General features: G+C 39.3%; 1 protein-coding gene across 1 annotated transcript; it reads right to left on the reverse strand.

Moving 5' to 3' along the window:
• Nucleotides 1-242: 242 nt before the first annotated feature.
• Nucleotides 243-23774, reverse strand: USP38 (ubiquitin specific peptidase 38). Its single transcript, XM_074541855.1, has 10 exons — nucleotides 22952-23774; nucleotides 21429-21564; nucleotides 16850-16979; nucleotides 16496-16597; nucleotides 13893-14051; nucleotides 13344-13537; nucleotides 12706-12799; nucleotides 11817-11923; nucleotides 9423-10761; nucleotides 243-6890 (listed from the first exon to the last, which is right to left on the reverse strand). Exons 1-10 carry the CDS (start codon nucleotides 23634-23636, stop codon nucleotides 6729-6731), a joined length of 3108 nt encoding a protein of 1035 aa, XP_074397956.1. The 5' UTR covers nucleotides 23637-23774; the 3' UTR covers nucleotides 243-6728.
• Nucleotides 23775-25588: the final 1814 nt, after the last annotated feature.

Consider the following 25588-nt stretch of genomic DNA (forward strand, 5'->3'; position numbering starts at 1 on the left):
GAGCTGTGGGCAGCCAACTCAAGGAGACAACTTCAAACTACATATTCTAAGGGCAACCCAACCTTTCCCTTCCCTGTCACACAGTTCACCCAGTAGCACTTCACAGATTATTAACTGGCCTGTTAATTGCTTGAGTTTCTCAGGTATTCCTGTAGTCAAGAAAAACAACCAAATCCAAAAGCTTTCTTTCAACTTGTAGTCTGGAGAAACTTGAGGAAAAATATAGAAGAGTTGAAAACAGCTTTTGAGAATCTTGTCTTTATTTACAGGAGGCCTGAATGTTTCTGTGCCCTAACTTCCAGGTTCAGTGAGAAAGGCTGCATTTTAACCAACTATGATGTCCTTGATTATTTCAACAAATTGAAGTAATTTCCTCTTCTTTGAAGACTGAAGTATCACCAATTGAGAAGAAAACTCAGATGAAACAATTGTATCACTGCATTGTAAATACACAGGAAATCCAGCTACTTCGTTCTCCAGATACAGCGGGACCATCAAGAGTTCTCAGATGACTTATTCTCCAGGTTTTTGTGTCAGATCCTTCAAGCTGAGATTTGCAGGTAAAATATTAAAAATTAAAAACCCCCAAATCACCACTGTTATATTTTACAAGAACATCTATCTTGCCTCTCCAGTCAAACACATGAAAACCCACATACTTTGAGACACTTTTTGAGATGCATATTTTGACTTCCTTATGCAGCCCAACACATGTACAGTCATTTTGCCCCATCAATTTTTAAAAACTGATATGAAATACTATTAAAAATTTATGCCAGTTTACAAGATTCAAGCACAGGCATACTGCAAATATGGTTTCAACTGCAGTTCAGTAAAATAAACACCAGGAAAGACACAGCAAGAAAATTAATTACTTTCTTCTGGGAGGCTGAGCACTAAATATGGCAACTCTTTAGTGAACATTTGAGAAAGGGCAAGTCAGTTGAAAAATGGTAGTAATCTTGAAAGCCAAGTATTAACATATCCCTGTGTTTGACAAGGGATATGCCCTCCCTTCCAAACTGGAAAGGCTTTGCATTTCTCCAAACCACTTAAGGCTGACAACCTCCTGTTTTGTAATTTAATGCACACTGTAGGAAAACAAACAGCAAAATAGTTCACAGGCCTTGGACCAAATTTTGTAAGAACTCTGAATAAACAGAGATCCAAAACAGTCATGCAGTGTGGGAGTTTGCAGGCAGCCCCAACACGGGAAGAGATGAGAATCTCACTCCATGTTTCTGAAGGCTGATTTATTTTTTTATGATATATATTATATTAAAAGAAAACTATACTAAAAGAATAGAAGAAAGGATTTCATCAGAAGGCTAGCAAAGAAAGGAAAAAGAATGGAATGATAACAAAAGCTTGTGACTCTCAGAGTCTGAGCCAGCTGACTGTGATTGGCCAATAATTAGAAACAACCACATGAGATCAATCAAAGATGCACCTATTACATTCCACAGAAGCAGATAATCAATGTTTACATTTTATTCCTGAGGCCTCTCAGCTTCTCAGGAGAAAAAATCCTAAGGAAAGGAATTTTTTCATAAAACATGTCTGTGACAATGCAGCACAAAGTTAAGGACAATGGTCTATATTCACAGAGTAAAAGAAACTGTCATAAACTGGTCAGTTTTGATAGATGTTCCCATCAAGTTAAAACTCTTTCCAAGACTACCCTAAAGTGGTCTCCAAAGTGAGGTGCATGCAACCCAAGACAATCCATTTGGGTGCAAGAAAAAAGTATATTTTGCAAAATTAACAAATGAAATTTTAAATAATTTAAAAATAGTCTTTATTTCACTTTTCTCTCATAGTTTTTTAATTTCTATTCCTATGTATGTACATAATAAATTAGTATAGTAGTACATATATTATTTATAAATTAATAAATATACGTAGTGGGTGCACACTAAGAGTTTTTAGTGATATGGATGGCAATCACAAAGCTTGGAGACCACTGGCCTTGAGGATGCTGTATGATGCTACAGCTGCTTGCACAGTCACATATGCCATTGCTGAATTCATTTTTTTAATGTCAACCTGAAATATGCTCCTCAGCAGCGTATTTTCCATAAGCCTACTGAGATATTTCTTCTTCAAAATATAAATGGATGTAACGATACAGTAGAAACTTCTAAAGGATCAGGCTCAGATAACACAAGGCATTGCTGACAAAGTGGTCTTTGGTGGAATAAAGTTACAGCAGTGAAATTAAAACATGTGCAACTTTTAAATTAGAATAGAGCCATGCTATCCTTTCAGCATTTGTCCCATTTCAGTTCAGTACCAGCTCTTCTCCTTCACCACCCGCTGTCCCTCTTTCCTGTGTCGTCTCTTTTGACATGTCTATTTAAGCACTTCCACACCTGATTCCTAAAAATACTATCTGCACTGGAAAATAAAAAAAAAAGGAACAAGAAACATGTATCCTGAATCCACATTCCTATCTAGAATCTTGCACATTAAGAAGATATTCCATTTTAAATAAGGAGGGTGCATATTGTATTAAAAACCATTAATCCGTGCTTCAGTCTGGGTAGTTTTGGTTGTTGTGCCTTTGATTTGGATGCTTTAATACAAGCAAAAGCAGATTCCCAGTGAGTTGTGTGTGTGCACTGTAACACAAAAGCTTGTGTGGTGAGGCAGTGCTCCACTACAACCCACAGGCAGAGCTTGTGTCAGACACAACCCAGCCAGCACCACACAATTCTCAGTTCTCTGTCTCACAGTGGTGTGGGGTCCAGTGTTTTAATAACATATTACTCATAGCTCTGAATTCAGATTTAGGTAGACCTATGATGACTGGCTGCACAGAACATTAAAGCCTTCAAGATTGGAATAGACAATCTCATTTATATCATAGATCATTTGCTCACCCTTTGAAAATGTCCAATAATTTCCATTTAATTACAGCCTACTGAAGATACCAAGTGCTCCAACTCATTACATTACACTGCAGGTTGTTACCCAGGGAAATCACCCTTGTGTTAGAAACTGAGCACATTTCTTGATCACAACTCCAAGCTTCCACTCGCCATGATTTAGTAATTGCTATGCTTCATTCCCCTATATCAGAGACCAACACCATCCCAAATTCAGCAGTTAACTTTTGTTGTTATGTCACCACTTAATATTCTATTTATTTACCCTCAAATGTTTAAGCTTTATAAACAAAAGTGGTAATGAGGCAAGACAGGAAACCCAACAAAAGAGCAAAACTCTAGGAAGGGACTGGAAGGGACCTCTGGTTTATCAGGTCTAGCTGCCTACTATTCAGATACCACTTTGCATTTAATTTCTTTCATACACATAGTTTGCTCTTCCTTCGAAGCAAGGCTCTTCCCAGAAGGCTGTTCCAGAACTAGGAACTTTGTTTCTAACCTAAATTTTATTTACAGAAAGTTTATACCCACTTGATTTTGTTTCAACACTCACCTCCCAGAGTTTTTGCCCTTTGCCTGTCACTTGTACAAAAAAGTGTTCTGACTCAATGAACAAACTTATTGCTACAGATTAACAAAATAGAAATTAAGGTTTACCCAAATTAAACTTCCAGAGCATAGAGAACATAAAATATTTAACTTTCCAAAGAAGGAAACACAGGGAAAAAAAAAAAAAAAGAAAAGTCTAGCCAGAAAGTATGATTTGTTCAGTTATTCAAAGAAGCTTCTTCTCATCCTGGATAAATGGGCTCATAGACAATGCAATCACTTGTTACAGGGGAGACTGTTCACAGTAATCCACATAAAACTGTGATGCTCCACATTAAAAAACCATAAAAAATTAACAGCACAACAGAAAGTTAATACAACTCCAGTGACCATTAAAACAACGACCAAATCACAGTCTGTCCTGGTAGAAGCAAATATGATTTTAAGACATACCACCTTTGAGTGGTACAGCTGTATCTCTTTCATGAAAGTAAACAACAAAAACCCTAAAGCTTCTGAAACGGTCTTATGCATTTTTGTATCTTTCTATTGATTCAACTGAATAAAGTCATTAAGAATTGAGCCAAAAAGGTAAATAAAGAAACCATCCAGCATTCATTCACAAGCAACAGAAATCAAACTACCATATCTACATTTTACACTCATGTCCAGAAGACAGCGGCATGCAACACCATAACTGTAAGCAATAATAAAGGTGCACATTTCAAAGCATGAAATAATTCTTCACTTCCACTAGGTTTACTGAAACCTTCCAAGATGGGTATCTGACTCAGCAGCCTAGGACAGCTGTCATGTCAGCAAGCAGACTTACAAAAAGGTAGCCTGAATTATAAAATTTACTTTAAAAACCCCTAGCAAATGCATTGACAGAAGTCAAGGTGAAAGAAGGAAGTTATTTTCAATTTCAGACATCCATCATTTTGCACCTAAGCAGATCCAACCTGATTTGCATTATTCTCATTTCAATTTTCTATATTTAACCCCTTATTCAGAATAGGCAAAAAGGGTGTAGAAAGCCTTCTAAGAACTCATGAAATATAGTTCAACAGGTGTACAAAAGACATACTGCATATTATTTTTAGGTAGGCTGCATAATTTGTATTTTTACTGTGAGAACATAAAAACAAAACTGACCTTAATATTATGATTTCATACAGAGTAAAACCACTCATCCCTGCTTCTACTTTCTAGTAGTTTAAAATGAGCAGTAAATAGATACAGAGACAAAATATTCCCAAGGTAATGCAATGAGTAGACAGCTTTTTAGTGTGTCCTCAGTCTGGGAGAGAAAAGCCAAATTAACCTGTCTCATAAAACATTTTCAAACCAAAGCAAGCTGGCAGAGAATCCTAAAAGGAAACAAAAAACCCTCCGAGACAAAGTTAGAGAATTTCAAAGCAAACTGAACTTTCAAAAATAAGCTCATCCAAGTGCAATGAAACGAGAATGTTCCTCATGCTGGTCTCAAAACATTCCATGTTTCTGTGGCTGAACCCCTGGTTCAGAGACCTACCACTGAGATAGCAATGAAAAGAGTAGGCCAAAGCCAAGGTATCACAAACTGTTACAAGAAAGCTTGCAAAGTATTAAAAATAAAAATAAAATATCAAAACTCAGCTGCTCTACCTTTCTTAAGTGTAACATCTAAACCTATAGTAAATCGCATAGTTTTAGTGATAATATAAAAATAACTTGCGAGCTAAATTACCTTTCAGACTAAACTTCATATTTAATATCATATGAACAAGACTTAATTCTCTCAACATATCTTACGCTTTTTTTAAAGCATTTTTAAGAAATTTGCTTATTTTTATACAGTTATGCTAAAACCTGCCAGGTCTGCATGCTTTTTAAGGACACACTTTGTCACCTAATAGAATATAAAAACACAGCAAAAACAGTGTAGAATTTTGTAAAAATACTCTACATAAGTTTACACTTCACTCTAAGATTACTCAAGAATTAATCACTGGGTTCAACAGTCTAAGTCCTTTACTTCTGTTATCCTCATTGCACATCAAAAATCAAAGTTGCTATTTCTGTCAAGATTCAAAGGAGTGGATCCTCAGCCTCTGCTTGCCTAATGAGCAATCAAACAGTGCTCCATAGGCAGAATAATTGTGGGCTTCTGCAGACTAAAAAAAAGAAAGTCCTGAACTCACCAGAAAGTTCTCACTACCAGCAAAAGCCAAAGGCAAAGCTTCAAAAGACTCTAAGCAAAGATCCTCAGCAAAGACCAAGAGAGGCAGATTTTCTGTGATTTCATGAACATAGCTCCATCTTTATGACCAGTTTTTTCTCAGCAATACAGGCCATGAAAGTTATAGATCAGTCGGTATGTATATTTTTAAATCAAAAAATAAAGGGCAATACTTATTGCATTTCAAGCTAAAAAATTTTAACTTCTGGAAACCTAAAAGCCTTCTATAAATGTCTTGATTTCTAATGCTGACAAAAAAAAAAAGAAGACTACTAAGACATTTTCTCATCCTCTGCAGCCTCAGAGAGTTTAAGTCACAGTACTGCAAGGCACATACAGAATCTCTTCCTTTCCAATACTGGGCAGATATATTCCCTGAAATAATTTTAAAATCCTCAAAACAATTAGAAATGCTACTGAGTTAACAATTTCTATTTAAAAACATTGCTCCTACACAACATGCACTTTTTTGGATAACAAGTTAGCAAATATGTATAATTTTTTTCTTTTCATTTACACTGGAAATGGACTGAATAATTTTTAACCTGGAAAGTACTGTATCATGTCACATTTAAGTTATTGCCTTCAGTACAAATTGCATCATATCTGAAAACCCACACAGGTATTGTATTTGAAAATAAGCAGTGGGTGAGAGAGTGCAGATGCAGTTTAGCCCATCTGAAAATGGCTTTCCACATAAAGCAATACTATCAGAGTAAAAAATGAACTTTCTTCATTCAGTGGATGAGGACAAGAGAAACTGACATAAGTACATTTTTGTTCAGTTTAATGCAACATCATCACCATTTACTTAAAAAAATTTCTTAATTTTCTGGTTTCTGGGCAAGCATACCTTAATATGAAAGCAACTGAAATTTAAGAGGTAGGTTTCTTTCAATTATGCGCTTATTTATTTCAAATAAAACACAACCAAAAACCTACTACTATTTGCTTTTGGACAAGGACCAAGTCTCAAAGCCTGATACAACTTAGGCAGAGTTCGGTATTTTATTTGTCCTCAGCAGTACTGGGCTGCTTTGAAACCAGTGTATTCCAGGTTGTCTTCACAGTCAAAAGACCAATCTACCAACGGTGCTGAACCCACCCCCTCCTCCTCCACCTGTGGGCCCACAGCTTCCCGGGGGATCATTGTCATCAAATCCATTGGGCCGGAACGAGCAAGAGGCCGAGGCAGCTTGCAGTGCTTGTGTTCGAGCACTGAGCTCTTGCTCCTGAAATGAGAGAATAAAGACAATTAAAAAACCCAACCCACAATCTCACACCCTTAAAGTGGCTTTCAAAGCAGCATCACTAATTTCTAGTGAACAGCTAAGCCGAACTTTCAAGGTGATCATCCCCAGCCAGCCTAGGATGTACAACTTCACTGATTGTAGCATGCATAAACGAAACAAAATCCATCTGAGTTCATGCTAAAATTGTATTGTAGCAATGTGGGACATGGCTAAAAATGAGACTGCTGATGAGAAGTTAACAAAACAGCTTTTGATATATGTTTAATATAAATTTTCATCCTATCAAGTTTCATATGCTCTTCTTGTTGGTTGCAAAGTCAAAAGGTAAAACCTTTATATCAATGTTCATTAAAGACACTTCCTCATTCCACTCCATCAACTGCATAGGATAGCAATATACTCAGATAGCTTGTCCATCCTTTGGCCTTTTATCTAGTTTCTATTCATTGCAGCTTTTAAGCTTTCAATTATTATTGCTATGCTAACTGTTATAACATAGCAAGTCTCTGCAACTCTCAAGCACTTGATAAAAATCAGAGTCAACTGCTGGAAAACGTACCTGCACAAGTGAAAGAACACGAAAGCTCTGCTGCCTGCCAGCTGCTTTTTCAGCTGAATGCTCCTGAGGCTTCTTAAGACATCTAACAAAGGGATGAGCCACATGCTTTTCCTTCATTAGATGTGTCATGCACTATTTTGTCTCTGGCCAACTAGTTCATCAATGAACTCTGCAGCAATTTTCTATCTTTAGTATACCTTTCTCAGCTTGGCCAAGAGCTTCAAAAATTGAGGGAGAGAAGGCAGATGTTGGCTCTTGAAGGCTAAAGACAGTGCACCTGGCAACAAACTGAAAGCATTCCAGTGCTAAGGCTCATACTGATTGCTGCCTTCACATGACACTTCATCACCACACACCTCCCTAAAGGCAATGAGAGCAAACTTTAGAACAGGGTTGCAGTAGCTACAGGGGTCACCCTTCAATTCTCCCTGACTGTATTATACTACCGTGAAACCACTAAACTGAAGTCTTGTCCAAATACTTTCACAGGTGCTAAAAGTAGACCTTGTGAATTTAAATTATTCTGCCCTCGTCAAAAACACAGCCTAAGTTTGAAACTATTGTACGCTACTAAGGACTGAAATGTATACTCATTTTAAAAATTAAGATATTTGAAGGACACTGCCTACACAGTTGTGCTGGCCATACTCCTGAAGACAGTATTATGCTATCTCCAGCAATATGTGGAGTCCTAAGCATCTGGCTAACTCTATGACACACCAAAAAATATGTACGTTTACTAGGAATAACAAGGTAATATTTAAAACTTGTAGTACCAGAAATCAAACAGATTTTGATTAAAATAGCAGACCTTGCCTAAATAACCTGTTTAGTTAAAAAAAAAACTACACTACCAAACTAGTTACCTTATACAACTGGTGTTTTTACAAGCATCTTATTTCTAAAACATTTAATATTTTCAGGTTGTTATATTTATCCCCACAAGTACTACAATAGGTAAGTAAAACTTGATAGTCAATACAGTTGACTCTGGACTCGGAATATGCAGAGCATCCCCCCTTGTTTTCCATTTATTTGCAGTAAGGGTTGTAAAATTTGTTTTAAATGGAGTGGGAGTGACCCATATTGCAGGTTTAGTTATTTATACTGAAAACATCTTCATTTGCCATGTGGTAAACAGATATGCAATAGCAAAACAAAAGCAGTAAGGTACAGAAGTTTTTGAACATATTTTCTGAAAATTAAAGGCTTTCTCAGGACAGAAGAATATATTCTTAACTTAGCTGGAAAAATTAATTTAGAACTCTGAACCAACAGTGAAATATGGCATCTTAAAACATACTTTTACTCCTAGAACATAAAAAAAACAGCAATGCTCTAAGAAAGACACATCAAAGTGTGGAGAGCATTGTTTTCTTTTACCAGCAAACCAAAAGGCTGCCACAGTTAGGTGAGGTTCTCAGAACACAGGGAGTGTGCTGCTGGAAGCACTGGTCCCACAGAGAACAGGGCAGAGGCAGCAAAGGGAAAATGGAATCCAGTCACCCACACCTGGACATCATTTCAGTTGTTCCAGCATCTCAGTAAGCACAGTTTTAGAAGCCAAACTTCACTACAAATGAAAATGCACACGTAAGAACACCACTTAGAAGTTTTTAAGTAAACTTAAGCCACTCTTGTAATTCCATAAAGGCAATGAAAGTTTGAACTGTTTGAAGCCTCTCCCATATGGAATGGCAAGTGGTTAAATGACCTATGCAAGCATCTGCACTCAAACTTTAAACTGAACTGAGTTTGTGCCATTTTCCTTGAAATTCCCCATCTAACAGTGACAACCTTACTACAAAACCTGTCCAGCAACACCAAGATGAAGCCAGACTGGTGATTCATGGTTAATATGACAGAATACTTAAAATCTACTGTGTTCTTTCCTGTAGACTGCCTCTTGTGAGGCTTAAGGAGACACCCTTTACACAAAATTTCCATCTTACCTGCAAGTACAGTTTGTTATCTTTTGTAATAGCATCCATGAGGTCTTTTTGTAGAGGAGGGTCTCCATTTACCCACAGGCCATTTGCTGGATTGGTGTTTAAGCCACAGGTGCTGTTCTGCTTTTTGTAAAACAGAACATAAGCAGTGTCCTTTGGAAATCTACTGGTGATTTTCTGGACTGACTGAAATGAGGTAAATGTCACTCTGCTGTCATTGAACAGAAACCATTCTCTTGGCATCTCAGTGTCCAGCTCATTCTCTACAACAGTACAAGGACTCTCCTCTGTAAACAACTTATCCTGAGGAGCAACTAAAGAAAGAGCTGTAGACTGGTGGCAGAGCCCTGAAGGTCCTGATCCAGTAACATTTCTAGCATATGAATAATAATGTCCACTTTCAGAGGATACCCCAGAATGCACCACCACAGAGCTCAACACATAGGGCACCAGTTGTGGGCAGGTCACTTCATCAGCACCAGAGGGCTTCAGTTTTTTAGCAAGGTTTTCTCCAGTGTCAGAAATCTCCACACCAACAGACCAGCCTCCTGAAACAACAGCTAAAGGAGATGTTGCTCTTTTCACTGGCAGTTCCAATACAAGTGGTAGAGAAACATTATCCAAGATTTTGCGCCTTATGTGACATTTTGGATCATATGAAAATCTCAAAAGAGTGAGAATGAGGTATTCAGGTTCCTCAATGATTTGCATAGTTTTTTCAGCATTCTGTAAAGAGGCACACTTTTCACAATAATATTTGTTGTCTCCACTAAGGATTTCAGGTGCCAGAAAATAATTGAGCAAGTCTGTAACTGACAGGGTATTTTTACCTACTAGACTCTGAGACATATCCCCATTATTTTCAACTTTGAGTTCAGAAATTGTGGTATTCTCAGAGCTTGGCTCAGTAGAAAAATCTATGGTTCCTTCATTCATTATTGTGTCACATCCACGATTTACTTCCAAATTACTAAGAGGTGTTTCTGCATCAGGACTGGTAGCTGAAGCATTACTTTGCACCATGTAGTCATCTTTCACTTCAGAATGTTCTATGCACTTTGGGTCAGCATTCTCTAAGGAAGCTGGGGGACAGAAAGCCAAAGAGAGATCTGTGAAAGCTTCTTCCTTTTGAGACATACTTTTGCAGTTCAAACAGCATATGTTAGTCTTCAATTTTCCTCCAAACATCTTCTCTATTAGAGTTCTTTCTTCACTTTCCATACAAGGTGCTTCAGTAAATGTTTTATGGGCAGTTTCTTGTGCCTGGGACTTGTCAGTCATAATACTTTCAGAACTCTTTGCTGAAGACAATGCTTTCAAAGTTCTCTCCTCTTCATGCAACCTGAAAACAAAAAGATAAATCCAAGTAACTGTGCTATATTCCAAATACTGCCACACTATTTCAGATTTTTTTCCAGCTAAAAACTACAGATGGTTAAGTTGCTAAAGTATCTTACACCAAAAAAAATCTGGTTTTTTATATAAGGAAGCTGAAGCATAGAGTTCCAAACTAGAATACAAGTGGCACATATATATTTATTGTGGGTCTCAATATATATAATAGAACACAATAGATTTATTGAAAAAACTGGCAAATATTAAAGAAACCTAACAATGTTTTTATTATTTACCATTACATTGTGTTAATAAATAAGCTCCCGAGTTGATTGGGCCTGTATGTCAGACTTGGTAAGAGAAAAAATAACTATTTGTTTATGGCCAGACTATTTCCAAAGAAAATGTCAGAATTCTGCAGCCAAGAAAGTTCTGTGGCAAGAAAATCCAAACTGAAAGAGGAACCCAAAACATGGACATAAAAAAAGAGAGAACACTATTTCACTATTGAGAGAAATTTCTCCAAGAGCAGAATGTGTCTTAAAGTAATACTGCTTAAGTCCTCTTTAGCAAGCCAAAAATAAAGAGCATTATTAACAAATGTAGGTATTACTGATTTATCTCTGCCACAGCTAATTTGCTTGCTTAATTAACTGGTTATAAAGACATGTACATCTCTTTGTGACTTGCACACCTTGTATGAAAAACAGCTGTCTCCAACAACATGAAATTCCAGAAGCACAACTAAACTGCTTTCACCAACTGCTATTAATTTAACAACAGGACCACGACTTAAACATAACACCCATGTTTAGATTTATAAAAGTGGCACGTTGTTACCACCATAACATGTTCTCAATTATCTGGATTCAATATGGCATCCAGAGTTCACTACAGACTAAACCCATGAAGAAAAGTAGTTTGTAGACTATAAAGAGGAATGAGGTTGAAAATTCCTGATCCCCACTCATGCACTGGAACTGTTACACGACTGCTCCTAGGAGCTCAACATTAAATGGTTAAGCTGCAGATTCATTCGCATCGATGGCACCAGAACCGTACCTGTCTAGCAGGAATCTGAGATATTCTGAACAATCCTGCTGGGACCGAGGAGTGAACCATGGTGGTCTGGAGGCTTCAAAAAAAATTCTAGGAGCATAGGCCTCCCTCTGTTCAAGTGACAGAACAGACAAGGTTACATAGTTGTAATATAATAACTTCAGTTGATTCTATTATTTTAATATTAACAGCAGAACTATGGACTACATTATCACAGAGTAGCTGAATGAAACACAAGGTACACAAAAATTTAAACAACTTAATCATACGAAGGGAGAGCCATTAATTTTGGCAATCACCTCTAGTACAAAGATACAAATAGTTTATCCTGCCAGCAAATATTCATGTTTAGTCATTACAAGCAAGGTATTATAGCAGCTACCTTTCTTTTTGGTGAGTTAAAAAAAAACCTGTTTGCTTTCTTCAGAACACCAGCACTTCATAAGGACCCATTTATTTTGAAGCTGTCTTGTGCCTTTCCAGCATTAGCAAAATGTTTTGAACAGCTAATAATGTTCACATTAGAATTTGAACTACAATCAAATTCAGTGTAAAAATCAATGAAGGTCACAGTTTACCCTAGAAAGATACATAAAATCAGCTTGTATATCAACTGAGGTCATATTTGGATTTTTTCATTCTTTCTCCTCAAAGAAAACCTATCACTACCTATAAATAGAAACAACAAAACTCCAACATATTCCACCTAGAGACATGTGTATTTCTAAATCCATCCACACCATCCGAACATTTGAAGGCAGACTGATTCTCATACAAAAATGTAATATTTATACTTGAAATACTCAAGAGGATTCCCATGGCATCATGTTTCTTTCTCAATTTTGGTACATAGATCTAAGCTTAAAGAAAAACAGATGAAAAACTGACATACCTGGGTATGGGCCAAAAATGCAAAAAGATGCTGTAATTTTCTCATTAGGGAATTACAGCCATTTAGATTCAGAGATAAAACATGTCTTCTGAAACTGAAAGAGAGAGACAAATGAAAGACTTTCCTAGCTAGACTTCTAACAATTCAGTTATCATTCCAGCTCAGATAATTACTTCAAATTGAAAGAAAGCAAAGCACATAACACTTCCTTTAATACTGGAACTCTGCTCTAGTGCAGATATAAAATTACTGTATGGTAAGAATTAACACTGCAAAATACCCATGTCTTTAAACATTTAAATGTGTAGGAATGGGATACAGACAGACTTTTTTTAATACCCTTTCAGAGTATAACAAAAGCATCACCAAAAAGTTTTACAATACAGCAGTGAGCAAGGACAGTGAGGGAAAAAGGACTTCTCTTTTGACACTGGATAGAAGGATCAGGATTTTTAGTGGCTAAAATTGCAGTTTCCAGAGCTGAACTTGAACAAAGCAACCAGTAACTGAGTGCAAAACAACCCACTCAGCTATAGCAAGGTAAGAGACCCCAGGACAAGTTACTACTCTGTGAAAATCAAGAATGCAGTAACTGCAAGAATTATTTGCAATGAAAAAAGCTGTTAAGAAGCACTTACTCTGTAGCCATAAAAAGTGCCTGAATAACACTATTCATGTAGCAAGTATTTCCTAGATTTATTAGGCCTGTCTTCCCAGTTTCAGATTTTCCAGAAAGTCTAGATAAACAAGATGGCAAAGAACTGGATTGAGAAGTCCAGGCACTCTGACTGAGGATCAACTTAATCTTCTCTTCAGTGGGTTTGGGCATGTCCTACAAGAGAAGCATTTAACATGCTTAATAGGTTTGTTTATTTGTTTCTGTTTGTTTGTTGCCATTGAGCAGTATGGTATCTCCCCCTGCTCCCCAGTTCTCCTTCAAGGTCTTGCTGCTGCCCCTGATAGCTGAGGAGATACAACAGACTGCCCTCCCTTGTTCCCTTCCCTCCCCCAACCACCTTCTTCAAAGCTTTATACTCATTTTATATTTCAAACACAAGAGTGACATGAGATTATGTGGTTAGCTCTTTTCTCTATGTGGAAGTGCTAACGAATTTGGATCTGTGGAACTACAGCTTCACATCTGGGAAAACAAAAACCATTCCATGCTCTTAACATTCCTAATGTACCTTAATAGCTTCCAGAATGGGTTCATAGAGCTCTGGAAAACCTGAATAATGATACATCATACAGTGTATCAACTCTGTCAACTGCATCAAAAAGGCTGTACTGGAAGGCAAGCCATCTCTCTTGAAGGAGTGAACCAAACTGACCACATGTGGGACAATCTAAATGGCAAAACAAAGAAACAAGCAAAAAGGTGTTAACTCCATTTTCTTTTTTCTTCTACAAAATACTTAATTGAACTTCATTGGTTTATACATGCCAAATGACAGGAGATCTTTTGTTATTAAATAAGTGGTTGAGAAACAATGACTTGAAAAACATACATTACTCTTAATACATTACAATTTTCAAGCAGCGCAATTAATTATTCAATGCTTACTTTAGCTCACATAGCAAATTTTAAAAGGAACTTTATGAACTTAAAAGGGTGCATGCCAAGGTTTTAAACAGTCAAGTGTCCAAAAGTACTCATCTTATTAAGGATATTAACTGCAAACATTTTGCTTTTGTGCCACCACTAACAGTTTGTATCTTGTTCTGATTTCACAGATAGAGTCTTTAAAACAAACCTCTAAGTTTTCCTTTAACAGAATCTAATGCTTGGACTCAGGAGCCAATGAATAAATTCCTGCTATTCCTACAAGAAGGAAACTGGCCCATAGCTCCACCTAGTGAGGCAGCTCAGCTCCATAAACCACAACCATGTCATTTACTACGAGCTGAAAGTTTACCACAGCTATAGTAATCTATCTGAGACTTAGTTCAGATTCAGGAATACTTTAAACTGGCCAGACTGGAATCAGAAATGTTGACTTCATCTCCTTCCTCTTCTTCAGCACAGCTCTCTACTTTTAAATGTGCAAGACATTAGCCTTAAGACATCAAGTAGAAGTTTACTTCAAAGCAGACACCTTTGCCAGTCTCCAAGCGATTAAGATTGATTAACTGTGAAAGAAGCTGATAATAATGAGAATAATTTCTCATCATTAATTACTTCCAAACAATTATTAAGCTAAAACCATAAAATACAGAGGGGGAATCATACGAAGATAGGAATCTGAGGAAGGCATAGCAATTACAAGAACTGATATAGTTCAAAACACCAAAGTAAAAAAGGCTAGGTGCAAAATACAGATTTGTATCTGAGATACGATAATTTTGAACAGACAAAGCACATGGGAAGAAGAGAAAAAGGGTAGGTTCTCAGTTCTGCCAAAGAGAGTAAAATTCTGCAGGCTGGATAATACTGCAAGTTACGCTTTGAATACACAGAATTATCTCTTCTGGCTCAAGGTTGCATTAAACTTTTATATACCAGTAGATTTTTGATGATCATAAGTTCTACATCATACATTATAAGTACAAGACTGCTTCTGCTACAAAAATTTCAAAATAATTTACATTAATGACGCTCAAGTGTAAGGAGACGGAATGTAATTTCAGATGCATTACCAAGTAAATTAATTTCTATTTATCAAATGTGCATTTGACACTTTCATAATCAGACCATTTGTTACTAAAAAAGTAAACAAGTACTTAAAGTGAAGGAAGATAATACAGAATACTAAATGGTAGTAGCACAAATAAATGATAGTGAAGAAAATGGTTTAAAATGGTCATGAAATCTTGCAGGGAAATATTTAGGCAAGACAGCGTGAAGTCTCCAATATAAATTTTCTTTGGTAAATCAAATCCCTCTTACTAGAATAGGCTGATATATTACATTTTGTCTAATGTTTTGTCTCTGTCAGGAAAAAAGAAAAGACAGAAAAACATATGAAATATTTATGCTTTGAACATATTCAGAGCTTTTAATTGTAACTCAAATTTCTATCCTAGGACAAGATCAGGGCACTGAAGAAACTTCGGAGATCTTTCAGTAAAAGCCAACGTAAAGGGCATAAGGCAATGACTCTGACATGAAACAAAGGGCTTTATGCCCCTTCAGAGCCTTGGAAACAGTTACAGAGACAATGTGCCAGGCTGTTACTATTGAATCTCAGATGTTCTCCTAAGCTTTAAGCTTAATGCCAAGTGTGGGAACACGTTGCTGTATTAACACAGTCACTCTCACATCCTATCCATGGCCTTAACTAATGGAATGCATTTTGAAAAGGGGGTCATTAAAAATGATGACCTTTAATTTGCCCATGAACACTGACACAGACTGCACAGCCTTCTGGAAGTCAAGTACTTCTGGGTCTCATGAGCCTGTTCAGGGTGACCAGGTTACACAGAGCAGATTATCTCTGTTACCTGTTTTCCCCAAACAGCTGTCCTCAAAAACCTACTTGCCGTCCAACTTTATCAGCAAATTTCACACACATAAAATGGATTTCCAGAAGCATGCAGTTAAAATGTGATGCCCACATACTCCCACCAGAAATAGGTACATACAAGGAAGGACAATGCTTGTTTCCAGTTATAGATTAAGTGGTTGAATCTGGAATCTAAAAAGCCTTCCTATAACCACAGGAACCAATTCTACAACCTTCCAACAGACAAAACCCAAGCACATCAATTCTGTTGCTCTTTACACCCATTTCAGAAACTACACACTGAGTGACATTTCAAAGCACTGAAAAACAATTATATAGTAACTCACCAAATGAAAAGCTTCTGGAGAATGCTGGAAACTAAGTAACATGTGGGAAAGGACAGCAAGGGCACCAGGCCTTACTAGAGGAAACCAAAGTCGATTAAAGACCTAAAAAAACCCACATTTATTTCAGTGAATCTGCAAAGTAAAATTTCAGTTAACACAAAAAAATCTTCAAACACACAGCTATTTTGAAATAGACAAAATCATTACATGCAAGTGACAGCCATAAATGCATTTACATCATATTTGCAGAATAAGAAGATACTGTATGTTACAATAAAAAGGATGCTACACAACTGCATAGCTGGTAGCAATTCCTTTCCCTCTCCCTTTTTTGAATGCTTTTTTCCAACATACCAATTCGATCTTAAGCAGGGTGACATCAATGAGGATGGTAAATTTCTGGACTGCAGCCAATCCTTTCAGCAGAGCAATCACCCACGTTTCCACGTGCTGAGCCAGAGGCCAGGACAGCCAATCAATCATTCTGCAAAACAGGAGAACAAAAAATATTAAAAAAACCAATATGCTGCTAACTTTAACCTCAACAGAACAGATGCTTGCAACATGCTTACACAGTAAGACTCACAAGAAGTAATGCAGCAATGTTGGGCAAGTGGTAAAATTTTGATTATATCTCAAGTAATTTAACTCTGAAACTAACAATGATTGATTTAATACATTTGAAGTAAATATGCATCCCCAAAAATACCTTACCATAAAAAGTCAATATTTTGCATTGCTTCTTGTTGGTCTACAAAATGCACTCTGAGGTTATAGACATTGAGCTAACACATGGCAAAAACTTACTGCTGAACAAGTGCTTGTACCTGGTAACCTCCCCTCTAACACCTTTCACTCCAAAGCAGACCAAAACTGACTGCTAAGGAAGACTCTTCAACTTAGAGCTATACTCCCAGAAGCCACTCCAAACACTCTCAATTAACAGTAACATCTAGTCATTTTAAATACATTGAGCAGTCTGGGGTCTGCTACAAAAATATCAAAAGGGATCATTTCACTTGAACTAAGAAAAAAGTGAAGGGACATTCAGTGCCTAGAAAATACAGAGAAATATCAGGAACAGAAACCAGAGGTATTTTAAATGAATAGTTAGTTTATCCTGATCCTTAAGGCAGACAAGCAGATGAGCTGAAACAATTCTAAGACACAGACAATATTGTAAGGGAGTGCCAGCTAAAACATGATATCTAGGCTTTGTTCTTCTGAGATTTTACTTGGTAATATTTTGAATTTTCTTTAATTGTCCATACGATTCCTTTCTTCAAACAAGATGAGGCAGCACTAATTTGGCAGCACTAGGTGGAAGAAAAAACTTTCTACCACAAGAGTGGACAGATATTGAGACAAGTTATAATGTATATATCTTAGAATCTGCACTTATAAAGTACATAGGCTTCTCTACAATAAGGGATCTTTAGAACTGCCTTTTTAACAAACAAGCACAAATCTTACCAAGTTTCATCCATATTACTATAAAGAAAAGGGGGAAAAAACATGGCAACATCATGATCAGTGCTCTGAATTTACACAAAGCTCTTATTTCCTCAAGATATTGAATTCAAACATGTTTATCCTGAGCAACCTTTCTGAAATACAGAATCAAAAACACAGGCCCAGACTGGTTTTGTCTGTGAAGAAATAACCTTAACCTAAAAACAAGACCCCACAACTCACAAACCAATCATGTTCAAATCTTCCCCTCCTTGATTTGTAGGCTTGGTATTTTTCAGCAGTCAGAAACATCTGCACAGCTAATTTAAACCCAATGACAATATACTGCTTTCTTAACTGTTTAGACAAATATTCTGTAGAGTCCTACATTGGAACCACTATTCTAAAACATCTGACTGTTCATCTGAGAGTTAATGATTTTGAGAGCAGAAACAAAAGCCAGAAGAGACAGAAGTGAACTCATTGAGATTGTCCTAAAAGGCATCACATTTTACATCTGGTAGGTGAAGACCAGATATTTTGGTTGCATTTACTTGGCTTCTGCTCTGTTGCAATCAATGAGTGCTCATTTTTAGGCAGATACTACTATGGGCCATGATGATCATGAATATGAACAGAGGATTGCTTTTTTGGGTTTGATTAGATTAAGAAAACCTTAAAAGCCTCAGGAGGACCTTCTTCCTCATACCACCCTAAAATCAGTAGGTTTTTTTACCCACATATATGGCTAGTAAGGACAGTATTTTTGATATCTTTGAAAATTATTTGTGCAATCTCAGACAGTAACTTCTTTCACAAACTATCTCCTTCACCACATCAAAGAATCTGGCAGCTCAGATTATGGAAAAAATCGCTCAGATTAGGTAAAAAACCCAAAACAGCAACAGAAGATCCTCTGACTACCTGTCACCCCCAATAACTTACAAGTTTTTTACATTTTTTCCAATAGGACAGAGCACCTGGTTATATCCGGAGTTTTTCTCAGCAAAATTTTCAGTTTCTCTTAACAAAGATACTTGGGTTGAAGTGCAAAGAATCATTTTACTTGTCAGGATCCTGAGTACAGCCAGTTCATTTCCTCCCAGACTTCTGAGGTAGACTCTTAAAGGACCCATATATCCTCAATGAGATTCAACAATTTTGTGCTTTTGCTCATTGATGCTTCAGGTAAGGCTTCATGAGACAGCTCAAGCCAAATTCTACCATGATCTTGTGTCTAATGCACCGCCCACTCTGAGCAAACTCATCTTATGAGTGTGTTAAATATAAATTTTTACTATTGTGTGCTCAGCTTCAGAAAGATTCTGCAGTGCCACAGATGCTATACTTAGGAAGTGAGCAACAAGGTCTCTGATTTACAGCCACCAAAGCTCTGCTAACTCTCATCAGACCTTGTTGTGCCTGGAGTTCTGCACCTCCTGGGAATGCTGCAAGCCCCATGACAGCAGAGCCATTTGGTGCTCCAGACATTTCAGCTGCATTAACCTCTTAACAATTGCTTCACTAAGCCAGAAGACTCATAACTGCAAGGGGCTGCCAGAGGTAGAAAAAGAAACTGGATGCAATGTTGACATGAGGCTCCATGGAACCAACAAGGTTCCATGGAACAAAACTAGAGGCTCTGAAGAGAGAGTATTACCTCAAAGAATAAAAAAAGCAAGTAAGATTGTCCTTCCCTTTCAAAAGCAAGAGAAAAATTCACCCATTACATGGCTGGTACCAAAAAAAAAGAGCACTTATTTGATAATAACAGCTCCTGCTGTAACCAAAGCTCAGTATTGCACTGCTTCCCTAAGCAGAGGCACACAGCAAAGGTGTTCTCAAGCTACAGTTTGTTGTATTAATATTGTTATTATAATATTCCTAGAGTCCCATACCTTCTGGGTGGTTTCCTCACACACAGCTCTTCACAGCAGTGATGCTCCTGCTTCTTCACCAGGGCTCCTCCAAGGCTCTCCCTGACCAGCCAGCCCACCCCCTTTTATCCCAGTTACCTTCACTAGCCACAGCTGCCACCCAATTAAGGACACCACAGCTGCAGCCCATTTAAAACAACTAGGATTGGGGCAAGGCCACTTATACAATACATAGATTTTACGAGGACTCCTACTATAACAGTTCTATGATTACACTATCTTGATGCAGCAATGCAACAGAAATGTTAAAACTACACTAACTTGAAAATTAATCACCAGCACATTACTGGCAAATTATCAGCATGACCAAATCCTGGATTTCCCAGGTCCGACCTTTAGATTGGGAACACAGCTTTGTTGAAATCTCTTCAGCCAAGGGGATTCTCTTGAACTCCCTACACAATATGTCTTACCCCAAATTGTATTACTAATGCTGCTTCTTTTCATTATGTTTTAAACAGAAATACAGCTTCTCAACTTACTGTAAACACAAGGAATGTTTTCAATGTGAGAAAGCCCACCAAGATATTCAAGTGCTACACTACATGAATGCTTAACTACAAGAGTACACCCAAATGAATGTACTTAAAAATAATCATATTGCAGACACTGAACTCTTAGTTTAAGGCTTCTTAAAAATTATTTTTTAAACAATACAGATTTCTAGTAGTCCCCTGTTTAATTGCATTATCCATTTTCCTACCCTTCAGTACTCAATAACAGCTTCTTCAATTGGATTTCAAAGAAAAACCCACAAATTTCAAGGTCTTCATCCTTCTATCACTGCCATTTTTCTGCATCACTATTATTCACATATCTGAAGATACCAGTCACAATTGCAATCTGAATCCCAGTCTGTTTACACTGCTACTCATCTACACCACACTTGCTTGAGGTTAGATTAGTGACAAACATAATATGCAATTGCTTTTACATAATTTCTATTTCTCTGTCATTCAAAGAACGCCGAAAAAACCTATGAAGGTTTGAGTGAAAAGAGTAATAGAAGCTGCTCTCTGTGAATCCTTCCAAAAAAAATTAAAACATCTAAGCAGAAAAAAATCCCTCAAAGCTAAGCAGTAAAACTCATTTAGATCTGGCTCCTTTCTTCTGAGCAGGAGCTGATGGTTAATATCACACGAGAATGCTATCCTGCTTCTTGGAAAAGCAGAAAGGTTCATCTTCTGAAAACAAGGCCTTGTTTCTCAGCTTGACTGTAAATCCTAAGCAGTTTCCCACTTACACCATCTTCCATAAGGCAGAAGACCTCACTTAAGATGTCATCTAAGAAGAACACAGGTGTTTCCTCTCAGTTTCTATTTAACCCTCTTCATCCACCCCAGCTGGGCTGGAGAATGAAGCCACAATAGCAATAAAGGCAGCAACCTTAAACTGAAACCATGGGACTTAGAATACCATTTCAAAAGCTCCTCTTCTTCACACTTTTTTTTTTGTTGTTTTTTTTACTGGAACTTCAGTAACAGCTTCAAGAAAGGCAAGATTAAAAAAGAGACTTTCTCTCCCTTGACAATTAAATAGATTACCTGCACAGAGCTTGAGTCATACTTGTATCTTTCACGTTAGGGTCTGTAGTAAGGCTCCTGATGAGTACTGTAATCATCTGCAATGGTATGTGCTGCACAAGACTTGCCAGTGCAACAGAAGGCTCGAATGAAGTATCTGCAACAATTGAATATGACCATGTAAGGAACTAGAAAGAAAACCCCATACAAAAAAAAGCAAGCTTCTTGTTCTACCATACAACCTCACCATGGTTTAAAGTGACAATAAATCTATCCTATATCTGGCATTCTATTATCACAAACCGAACCAAAATTAGAATACATCAATGAATTAATTGAGAGCAGTCAATTACAAATGCCATTAGTTCACTTCATATCCGTGCAAGAAAGTGCCAATCTGCCAACTCCTTCCTCCTCCACCCTAACTGGAATTGAGAAGTAGGTTTTGTATTTTTCTAAAAAGAAATACCATAAGTTGTTCATTATACTTCATATTAAGCCTAGGAATTTAGTGCAGCTGGTATTCTCCACATCCCATCTCAGCAACTCTCTGCTGACCATACCACTTATGGCAAAATGCAATGGCAAGTTTCCAAGGTGCCTCAACAGCAAAGGCACTTTGCAATGGCAATTATTATAGTACTTCACAGACTTCAGAAGTCAGAAAGGACCTAATTACAATCACATTTCCATTACTGAGGCACTGGATGCTTCCTAAAATTTTATACATTGCTTTTACATATATTACTTATACATATTTATAAATCCCTATTTGTTAAACAGTTCCAGGGAGCAAGAAGATCCCATGCCTTTCATGGAATCACAGAACTGTGTTGGAAGGGACCTCTGGAGACCACGTAGCCCCAAGGCAGGGTCACCTCAAACAGGTAACATAGGAACACACACAAGTGGGGTCTCCCTCTCTCCAGAGACTCCACAACCTCCATGGCCAGCCTGTTCCTGTGCTCCACCACCCTCAATCTAAACAAGCCCTTCTTCGTGTTCAGGTGAAATTTGTGTTTTAGTTTTTGGCCTTTGCTCCTTGTCATGTTGCTGGGCACACAAAGAGTCTGACACCAACTTCTTAGCAAAAGCCTTTGACATATTTATATGCATTTAATATTGATAGTTTTAAATCTTCCTTAATAGGGCATCCAAAACCTCATTTCAGTATATGATTTAAAGCACTGTATCAGGAGTTTTTACAAACACAAACCTGCTCCCCAGCAAAAAAAAAAAAAAAAAAAAAAAAATTAAAAAAAAAAAAATCAGTATTCTCTAGCTTTTGGGGGCTGGGTGGGAAATAAAGGCTTTGCTTTCTCCACAGTCAAGAAGCTGCATTTTAGCAGGTGGGTGAGAAAGCAGCGGTTACCAGGTGATGCCTGCAGAGCACCCACTGCCTACGCTAGGGCTTTCCTCCTCTCCGAATAACCCACTGCCTGCGCTAGGGCTTTCCTCCTCTCCGAATAACCCACTGCCTGCGCTAGGGCTTGGCTCTCCTCTGAACAATCCCCGCCCCGTTACTGCGCGCCGCTCCCGCTCACCCGCGGCGGAGATGACGGCGAAGAGCTCCTGCAGCGAGGGCAGCAGCGTGTCGGGCTCGGCCTTCCAGACGCTCCGGAGCAGCGCGCTGACCTGGCTCACCTGCGAGACGTAGAGGCGCAGCTCGGCCTCGCGGGTGCCCTGGCTCTGGAAGTGGGCGATGCTGCGCACCAGCTGCTGGCAGAAGGCGAGCGAGAGCTTCCTGCCGCGGGGCAGGCACTGCGGGAAGTCGCCCAGCAGCTGGCACAGGCGGGCGCAGAGCGGCGGCGCCGGCCGCTCGCACACCAGGCGCAGCGCCTCCACCTGCAGCAGCTCGAAGAGCTCCAGCACCGAGGGGCAACTCATGATGAGGCGCAGCCCCGCCTGGATGTAGTCGAGGATGGCGGGGTCGCGGTTGCTCAGCTCGCCGTAGCCGCGCTGCAGGAGGCCGAGGACGAGGCCGCGGTTGAAGAACGCCTCGAACTCGGCGCGGTGGAAGCGGCCGTAGGCGTCCAGCACCTGCCGCCCCACCTGCCGCTGGAAGGGGTCGGGGCCCTGCAGCACCAGCCGGGTGCCGAGCGCGAACATGGCGCGGCACTGCGCCTGGCTCAGCGGCGTCTCCGCCGACTCCACCACGCGCCGCACGATCACCCGCTTCAACGGCAGCGGATGCGAAGAGCTCACCAGCCCCTCCAGGATCTTGTCCATGGCTCCGGGCGCATCGGCCGAGCGGCGGCGGCGGCGGGCCGGACCAGGCCTCGGCGGGGGCCGCCGCCGCCGCCGCCGCCTCCCCGCGGCCCTCTCGCCGCCCTGCCGCGCAATGCCGCCGCTCCCCCCGCGGCCCTCGCGGCTCCGCCCGCCCCTCGCCCGGGCGGCGGCGGCCCCGGCCCCGCTCCCCAGCGACCCCGACGGACGCGACGGAACTCCCGGCCTGACCCGGAAGCGGAGCCCCGCGAGGGGGTAGCCGGTCTGAAGGGGGCGGGGTGTGTACGGCGCAGGCGCCGGGTTTTCCGCGGCACGCTCCGCCCTCCGCGCTGTTGGCAGCCAATGGCGAGCGAGGGCGGGGCGGGGGCGGCTCCGGCCGTGAGGGGGCAGAGGGAGCGCCGCTGCGGGAAAGCCTTGGCAGGGCCGTGTAGGGACAGGACCGGGGTGCTGGGGGAGGCTCCCAGAGGCCGCAGAATTCAGAGCCGGCGCGGGTTGTTCCCCTGCGTGAAAAACGCCAATCACTTGTTTTTAACATTTTAAAAGCTTAATAGTAATAAAGTTGTTATAAAAATACTAGCACAATTAGAGTAGTAACAATTTGGACAAATTGAATTAGGACAATATGAGACAACAAAAGACAAAGAGTTACGGACGTCCGGGTACCTTTTTCTGGCCATCACGAGCCCGAAAAAGGACCCCTGCTAGCAAAGGATTAACCCTTAAGAACTGTTGCATATTCGTACATCTCGTACATGATGCATAAATTCCATTCAAACACAGAATTCTGTCTGGTCATTGTCAACTTTTTCCTTCTAATTCTAACAGCGCCTTCAAGGCGGGAAGGCATTCATTTCTGCTGATAAGAGGGCAATAAATTCTTTTCCCTGAAAGATTTAGGTGTCCTGTGGCTGCTATCTGGTGTGAGTGCCTCATTCCTTTCTTTTAAAAAAACCCACTAACATAGTTCTTATTTTAACAATTTTTATAACCTAAAACAATATTTAACACAGTAATTTCTGACGCGGTTTAGCTCCAGTTTCAAACAATCAAATCTTGTTAATGTACTTTGCATTTTGAGAATAAGTGAAAAAGAGTTCTGCAAATTACAAAGACTGAATATTATCATACACTCATGGAATGGTTTGGCTTGGAAGGAATCTTAAAGGTCATCTAGCTGCAGTTCCTCCTACCATGGGCAGGGATGCCATTCTGCATCACCTTTCTCAGAGCTCCATCCACCTTGGTCACATTAGCTCTTTGAGAACTAGGTAACAAGAAAGGTCACAAATTGAATTAAAGCCATCATTGCCAGTAAACAAACTGGAGACCAAACTGCACTCACTCAAATAAAATCCTTTAGGCTAGCTCGCTGGTGACATAAGCTGGGCAAAGCCTTCTTGGTTTGCTGTTTCTCAGTAAATCTTCATGCTATGTGGTTTAGCAATGCCTCTAATTCAGCATCAGGAGAGTACGGGAAATGAGCCTAATTAATCCCGGCTAGTATTTGAAGTGGAACAGGTGCGGAATCTGAGCTGGAGCTTAGGCTGACAACAGATACCATTTATTTTAGAGTAAGAAAAAAGACTCACAATCTCTCCAGGGAGAGTTATGAGATACTACAGCTGTCAAACAACAAAACACAAAGCCAAGAAGTTCAGAGATGGCCTGAAAATTGAGCCCCCTGTCAATAAAATATTTCAGTTGCTCAGTTAAACAGCTTAGATGACTTGAACTTTGCTCCTCTGTCCTTCACTTTTCTGTTTGCTCCTCACAGATGTAAAGTCTGGTTCTAGAAACCACTGTGCAATTTGCTAAGTTATTACAGTCCAGTATAAAGTGTGTTGATCAAGGGCTTTTTTACAAGAACTTTTTCAAAGGCCAGATGCTGTTACTACCAACATCTTAACACATACTGTGTTCTGTTCCCATACAGAACACTGTGTATGTACAGTGTT

The sequence above is a fragment of the Zonotrichia albicollis genome, chromosome 5 (assembly GCF_047830755.1).
Source record: "Zonotrichia albicollis isolate bZonAlb1 chromosome 5, bZonAlb1.hap1, whole genome shotgun sequence".
In the NCBI taxonomy this organism is placed as follows: domain Eukaryota; kingdom Metazoa; phylum Chordata; class Aves; order Passeriformes; family Passerellidae; genus Zonotrichia; species Zonotrichia albicollis.

Coding starts and splice junctions, on each gene's coding strand:
- USP38 (XM_074541855.1), bottom strand. CDS start 23,636: ATGGACAAGATCCTGGAGGGGCTGGTGAGCTCTTCGCATCCGCTGCCG. Junction 21,565..22,951: donor CGCCGTCATCTCCGCCGCGG/GTGAGCGGGAGC, acceptor CAATTGTTGCAG/ATACTTCATTCGAGCCTTCT. Junction 16,980..21,428: donor ATGACTCAAGCTCTGTGCAG/GTAATCTATTTA, acceptor CCTGTTTTGCAG/AATGATTGATTGGCTGTCCT.